At 36.5% G+C, this 7,789-nt stretch overlaps 2 protein-coding genes across 2 annotated transcripts in view; one reads left to right on the top strand and one right to left on the bottom strand.

The window, feature by feature from the left end:
* Window positions 1–2,673, top strand: part of LOC103922435 (probable acyl-CoA dehydrogenase 6) — an 81,597-nt gene extending 78,924 nt beyond the window's left edge. Inside the window, exon 9 of the mRNA XM_009330578.1 lies at window positions 727–2,673. Within this exon, the coding sequence (XP_009328853.1) occupies window positions 727–817 (91 nt within the window). The 3' untranslated portion in view covers window positions 818–2,673. The remainder of the gene's footprint in view (window positions 1–726) is intronic.
* A 1,070-nt stretch (window positions 2,674–3,743) lies between these two features.
* The window catches only part of BET1 (Bet1 golgi vesicular membrane trafficking protein), a 17,821-nt gene continuing 13,775 nt past the window's right edge, over window positions 3,744–7,789 (bottom strand). The window contains exons 2-4 of the mRNA XM_009330577.1: window positions 7,604–7,719; window positions 5,544–5,600; window positions 3,744–5,011 (exon numbers count right to left, since the gene is read on the bottom strand). Coding sequence (XP_009328852.1) covers window positions 4,856–5,011; window positions 5,544–5,600; window positions 7,604–7,719 — 329 coding nt within the window. The 3' untranslated portion in view covers window positions 3,744–4,855. The remainder of the gene's footprint in view (window positions 5,012–5,543; window positions 5,601–7,603; window positions 7,720–7,789) is intronic.

Here is a 7,789-nt window from a genome sequence, read left to right as displayed (position 1 = left end):
ACGACGCTCAGGTACTGATTGACTAATACTCTCTTTACCGCACAGTTAAGCAAAGTTAAGTAAGTCCTGCAACACTTTTTGCTACTGGCCCTCCAAAAGCTCCCTCCCCTCCTAAAATTCAGCTGCAGGCTTAGGCACCTACAGCTTTGGCAAAGGAACAGCGGGGATGTTGCAGGAAGTATTGCAGACCGTCTCACCAGGAGGATGAGGTGTTCGGTGGACAACTGGCATTAGTATGTAACGTGTAGCTAATTTGAGTAGGCAGTCCAGCAGAAGACCCTGGGAAGAGCCTGCGATGCTTTATATGCCAGTCCAAAGTGGTAAGACCTAAACAGAAGTCTGTATGGAGTTCAGCGGCAGGAGGTCTGGCTGGGCTTAAGCAGGGGCAGCTGTATGGTAGGAGAGGCTTTAGCTTATTTCCAGATGAAAATACAGTGTTATGCCAAGTTAAGGTTATTTTTGAAAGAATCTGAAAACTGGATGAGCCAAATTATATCTTAAGCCTTTTGATTTTGAATTGGCAACATCCCTGTACACAAAAGGGTATTTACAGTGCTGACAACACAGTTGTCCACACCATGTATGTACTTCTGTAAACAAGGGGGTTTCAATGTCATAAAAGCAGCTTCATAATAAATGCATAGAATAAATGGGTATGTACAGTTCTGTACTTGTTCCATCAGTATAGCATGCAAATGTTTAAATCTACTCTTTCTATTTCTACAGAGACTTGCGATTACTGTCAATAGGAGGTGGCACAGATGAAACCATGCTTTCCATCATATGCAAATACATGGAAACACTTCCAAGCAAGTGACACATCGCCACCCTTCCTTGGAAATTAAGCAAGCAAGAGCACGGCTTGTACTGCACACTGAAGGTAACAGCCAGTACGTGTTTTAAGGGTAAAATAAGTAGAAAACGTAACAGTAATTTTGCCAATGAACCGCTTATCAGGGTCTTTGTCCATTACCGTTCTACGTGTTCTCCAATATCAAATTTCTGTTGATACGAAGCAGTCTGAAAGCATGTGGCCTCCTGCAAATTTTTTTCCTTTCTCTATGGGTTACTTTTTTGGGGGGGTCTAGCAATCCACACTAAGCACCCAGGGAAAATGTCTTCTTTAATCGAGGTATATCTACATTTTAGAGCATCTAAGCCACCAATTAAGAAACTTAACTTCCATATGGATACAGCTGTGATTTCACTAGTAGCCTAATGTAATTTCAGTGTAACTTTGCTTTCAAGATCAGTAATTATGGCACAAATTATTCCCTGCTTTATTCAAATACTGGAACAGTGATTTTGCTCTCAATTACAGGTACTTGCTCTATCTTTCAGTTTTAGCAAGTATCATCAAAATGAGCTCTGTCATCTTTGCCAAGTTCACGTCGACTTGTACTACACTGTCATGGATGTTTGCTGCTGGGAGTGGGGTTGATTTTTATTTGTAGAATTCTACGAACAACTGTTTAATCATATCTGAAGCTTTTGGAGGCCTGAACTGAGGTATCATGTTTTGTGTGTGTAATTATTAAAGAAAAATATTTTAAAAAACCATGTTAATATGAAAATTGTGTGTTATTACTTAAATGAGAGGGTACAATTTATGTTATATGCCACAGTCACCTTAAAGCCGAAATGTATACTAAGTATTTTCAAAATTACTGTGATTTGTTACACAAAAAGTCTCACTGAAATATACATCTGCTATGCTAAGCATAAATTCTTAATTTGATCTTCTTTAAATCTTATTTTTTACGTTTACTTGCGTATCAGCCATTCCTTCAAAACCAACATCAGCAACTCTTCCTAAAGCAGCCATTTAAGTCAGAAGACACAACCTGCCTTATTGCAAACAAAATCTTCAGTGGAATTTTCCTTCTAACCAAGTGGATGCGTTAAGCATTTTCTAAGGAATCTCTATGATACTGTAAGGTTAGCAGTTTGATAGTTAAAAGATTATAGTTTCTTCCACCTGGAAATAATCTGTATCATTGCCAGGTAGAGTCCAAGTTACACTGAGAAATGCAATATATAAATATTGTGTAAAAATTACATACAAGATTTCAAAACCAAGAATAAACATAACTGCAGTATTCCCATGCAGCTGCTATTAACTGCAACTTTGTAAAAGTACAATTAAATGCTACTAGTATTTTTCTATCCTATTGACTGTGTATTTTACTCTACAAGATCATACTACAGCATCCTGAAATCTTGCTATTTGTGAATCTTAAGGACTGTCAGAGTAATACTTTTCTACCAGAAAATAAGCAGTAAAGCAAGTACAGATGCCGAGGAAAATTCTAAGGCTACAGTGCATGGTTCCCACCAATTGCCATTCCCCTTCCCAAGTGAAATATTCTCAAAGCAGTTTCACCTTTACATAAGTCACTATAACTGTTCTAAGCAAACTTGCAGGATTTCAGTTCAGGTTTTAAACTGAAAATCAACCTTTTACTGGAAGTGAAGAAAGGGAAATGTCCTACATCCTGTACTTGCTCCAAAATTAAAATAACAAAAACATACAGAAATATGTCCCAGTTTTGACTATGTAGCTTTCAGTTACCTTTCAGTTCAGAAAGCTCACGTTAAATGAGCCTAACGGAGTTGTGTTTTAGCACTTAATTAAAATAGCCCTTGTGTGTTTTCTAATAAACCTAGAGATGTAGAAAGTTGTTTGGAGGCTTCATATATTCCTTGCGCTTAAGCTTTCGCCCTATTTCCTGCTCTATCTAGACAACTACAAAAAACCTGACAACCCTCCTTAAATGAAGAAACACAGAAAGGAAGACATAGGCTTAAGATTCCACACACCCCCAATTCATTTTTCCTCACTCCTCTGCACCACTAAAGAACGGGAGGCAGGGGGAGGGGAGGGAAAGACCACCACCTAGTTCCTATTCTGCATTAATTACCTTTTAATCTGATTTGACATTTAAAAAGAAAATCCTGTTGGTTTTATACATGAGCTGAAGGACTGGTGAAAAATCTTTTGCCAGTATGTGCTCTGTAGAGACTTAAGGGACACGCTAGCGTATTTTTCAGAACAAAGACAGGAAATGTATCCACCATGTAACTAGCTGCATCCACCCATTTTTCTACTTCATATTAGGTAGCTAAAACTTTTTCCATTTATTGGTATGACAGATTGATTGCTAAAAAAATGTCTAGAAATTGTTAGACACCATGTTTTAAGAGCCAGAGATATATTCTAGAAGATGATCAACTATCAGGGGAGTGTGGTTGTCAAACAGGTGTGTCAGTAATTACCTCACTTGTGAGGTACCTTGCACTCCACTGTCTCATTAAAATTATACAAGAGCGTCAATTTTGGATGGCAAACTATATGCTATTGACTAGCTTTGGGAATGCTATACTTGTTTAACAAGCCTAGCAATTCTCATATAAAGATGATGCAATATCCTGGTGTTAGCACTTAGGTGTTCTGTTATTTGTAGAAGTATTGTAGACCTTTTAACAGTCAAAGATTAAATAGGCTAGAAATACTTAAGCTTTAATTACTTTTGCACAGTTTGTGTGTTTTGTATTAGAGGAGTGATTTACACATCACACTTCCATTATATATGAAATCTAACATGAAAGTAATGTAGCATACACCTCCATTTCTTATTTTAATAGTGCTGCCCACACAAATATAGCCCCTTGAATGCAGCACCATTTCCAAAAAATACGCTGGTATTCTACAGTAGAAAAGAATGTATATAAACAACACTAGCTAGAATACTACAGAACACTTTATTTGTCAGCTTGTAATTAGTTATTAATGGCAACATGCTAGACAGTATTTCTAGAAAAGTTTTTCAAAAATTGTAGATACAATTTCAATATCTAGGAAACTTAATTTTTTTAATGTTAAACTCAGCAATGTAATAGCTTCAACTATTAGAAACTACTTGGTGAGCCAAAGCTAAGCCTTCAAAATAAAAAACCTTAATATGACAGCACCTCCAACAGGTGCATCATAATATACTTTAATATAAAATTCAAAATATCTGTCCTCATATTTCAGACATCATGCAGTATAGATTTAGGGATCATCACAGATTGAAAAGTAAACATACTAATGGTAAAAATTCTAGTGATTCAATGGAATCATTAAGTTTTGAGATACTTTAAATATAAAGAAAACATTTGTACTGTGTCCATGTTGGTTGATCCCAATGATCAAAGGCATTTGCTTAAAAGAGTAGATGTGTAAGCATGATTTGTCACATTTAAACAAAAATAATCCAGTTTTAAGTAACTTCTCTCCAAAATACACAGTTTAAGCTACTTAAACACATACACTATCAGACCTATCCACAAGAATAATTTTTGGGGGTACCACTATTACATTTGTTAGCTTCAGGCCAGCCTTTTAAAAATCCACAGATAAAACCAATTTAGAAAAATCCAAGTATTCTTTGTGCTTTTGCAACCTAGAAATTACTGTATGCCTGAAACTGGAGCTCTAATTTAGAGCATAGCCCAGAATGAAATGCAGAATGAAAGAGAAAGCCTTGTAATTCTGCAATTACTTCATATCTGAACAACCATTGTTTGCTGTATTTTTTTAAATCAATTCTAAAAACTATATTCCCCTAAAAAAGCAACCTGCTATGCTAGCAGTTTCTGCATATTTACAAATAATCCCCCCAAAACAGGGGATGATGGGAAAAATTCTGATACCTTAAGAAAGCTATATATAACATTGCATTAATAGTTAATGCAATTTACAACAATTTCACTGTGTTTTATCAACAGAATATGCCACTTCAGATCAATGTCTTCATTAATTAAGACTGCTTGATAGTTGAAATTACACAATTTAAACCAAAGGTAACATATATCACCTCAGTTTAATAATCCAGTATATTACAAAAAAAACAAACAATGCAAAGAGCATCATGTAGCATAATAGCTTTGTCTGGCTTCCCCTGGAGAGTGTTCTCAGTCTGCCCATCGTTGCACCTAGAATTCCACCCGTAGAGTCAAAATCATTATCCTACATTTAAAACAAACAAACAAAACAACAAAAAACATGTTACTCTGAGAAAAAAGATTACCCCTAAAGCTTGCTAAGTGTAGTTTTTCCTGTTTTTTTTTTCCAGTTTTCCAAAACTAAAATTATTTCGGAGGCAGTTTCTGAAAATTAACCAGGAAAAACTTTCGCCCATTTATCCAGATGGATGCAAGCAAAAAAGGAATTACTGACTTCCTTATTTTTTGCTTCCCTCTTCTATTCTTAAATAAATTTAAATATAAAACTGCCTTTTTAACAATACCATACATTTGCTAATTGAAAACAAATAGTTGTATCTGAAGTATAAAGACCTTGGTTGTGCTTTGGAAGTCATGCATTCGCACATCTATCTTTTTGAACAGAGATATAGCTGCTGAATTAGTCACATTTTACAGTCAACAATAAGCTGTCAACATTTTAATACAAATGTTCATACTAAAAGAAGGCATGCTTTACATTACTAACTTCTTAATCCTGCCCAATATTTAAGGAAGGTTAGTGTCTAAACACTTACCATTTCTGATAACATTTTATTTTGGTTTTTAACTTCTGTTCCGATTTCAATGGAAAGCTGTTAAAAAAAAACCACAACCAAAAAGTATTAAATATGAGTAATCAGTTATACATCAATTAGAGAAACCAGTCTAAAATATGTGACATGACTAGCATTTCCCCAGGTAAAATGTGAAGACAGTACCTGGTATTTTCAGAAAACAAAATAACATGCACAGTATTCTGTCAATAACCGTTAGGAAAGTAAATTATTTGTCATTTGACTAGATGAGACTAGAGAGTCACAGAAGGTACTCAATGCTCCTCCTCCCCTTTTCTCCTTGAATAGAGAATTCCTTATTAGAATTATTGCGTGGACTTCCAAAAATTCAAGATCTAGTCAAGTCTAAGTAGCAATTATCCATTTCCTGGAACAACCATTAAAACTACTGGCACGCAGCACAGAGGACCATGAGCACTCTTTTTGACTCAGTGTTGCTGGAGCTGACACTGTAACCTGCTAACGCATCTCTTTTGACAAGTTGCTGCTATGCTATAAATGGGAATTTCTTTTGTGAACTTGTCCATGCCTTCTCTGCTTTGTGTCATGAAACAGGAAGGGCGCAGCAGGACAAGGACGCAAGTTGAGTATGCAAGCGAGAATCAGTCCAGAGGTGGTAACCAGGGTCAGCAACAGCCTGGTGATCACCCAGTACATCCACAGCTATGAGACAGGTCCAAGCTCAAGCCAGAAAGTCTGCAGGTTAGGCTTGGAATCAGGGAGGTATGAGACCAGGCACAGAGCTGCAACACAGCTGCAACGTAGCAAAGGCAGAGGCTAGCCAGGAGAATCTTGGCTTAAAAGCAGCTCCCAAGTGAAACAGGGGAGAACCCGCACTGAGGCTTCTTAGCAGCTCTTCCTCCGTAACGGTTGTAATCAGCACACTGGCCTTGAACAACCAGCTCAGCTCCTAGACGGGAGAGAAACGTGCTCCCGGCCCCGATGCTTTGGATTAGCCAAAACCCGTATGTTTTTTGTGACACAACCTAAATCTCATTATTTCTTACTGCTGCGTTTCACCACAATCTATCATCAAGTCAAGAGTGAAACACGAGGCTTCTAGGAAGATTATCTGAAGATTATTCCATACTCCAGGGTCATTACATTGCACTAAAAGATGCAACTGCAGAAAAAGCACACATGCTACTCCATGGGGCACTATCAACCACACTGCAGACATACCCTGGGACACTGATTTGAAATATAACATCCCAGAGAAGGAGACAAGAAATGGAATTCTGTAACAAAGGTCAAAGCTTTTCTTTTTACCTCTTTAACTTACTCTAGATTATTTAGGTGGATAATTTCTTAACTTAAACCTAAGGTTTTATTTTCTATTTGAGACTAAACAAATTACTTTTAAGCAACACAATATTATTAGCAATAGGAATTTGAATGAGTTTAGGGCTAAGAATTCATTGGCTTGTATGACATACATAGAAACAGCACCTATTGCTAATAATGTACTTCAAAAAGTCTTAAATTGTTAAGAAAAAAAAAAAACCACACACAATTTTAATCAGAGCTGTCTTTCCGTTAGACTTGATTGAAAGAAGTCCTCAATCTCTGGAAGGAATCAGAATCATTTCTCTTTCAGAGTATATTAGCATGCTATTTCTAACAGCTGTTTTCACATTATGGATTTATCAGCAGATACAGCAGAAGCTGATGAGCCACAATGGTAACACCAAAAGCAAGTAGTCCCTTTTCTTAAATGAACCTGAGCCAGTTTACTGACCTAAACTCAAATTTTCTTGTTTCTGCAGGGACAATAATTCATTCTGTAGGACAATAAGCCATAAGTAACACCACAGCTGTCCTCAAGATTGGCAAAGAAGGACACGTCTAGCTAAAAAACTAATTAAAGGAAGAATCAGTTATACAAATGAATGATTATGCATTTTGGTTGACAATAATTCTTTCTTGTGTTAAATCTATGTTTTAAACTAAGTCTACTGCTTCACTGGTCCACATAATTTAACTCAATAAATGTGACGATACCACTATAGTTAAATACTTACTGATTTAATGGCACTGACTTTTGTACGCAGACTTTCTGTTAACCTTTCATTTTCTTCTTCATAAACACTGTATCCACTATTGGTATAGCCATAGTTACCAGTAGGTGCACCATCGCCTAGGAACACAAGAGTCAGTAGTTAGACAGAAAACACCATTGGAGCAAGTGCTCTTCAAATGTGGAAAAG

Source organism: Pygoscelis adeliae, unplaced genomic scaffold (genome assembly GCF_000699105.1).
Source record: "Pygoscelis adeliae isolate BGI_AS28 unplaced genomic scaffold, ASM69910v1 Scaffold27, whole genome shotgun sequence".
Classification (NCBI taxonomy): Eukaryota; Metazoa; Chordata; class Aves; order Sphenisciformes; family Spheniscidae; genus Pygoscelis; species Pygoscelis adeliae.
The sequence above is the reverse complement of the archived record's forward strand: the minus strand, read 5'-3'. Positions and strand labels throughout refer to the sequence as shown.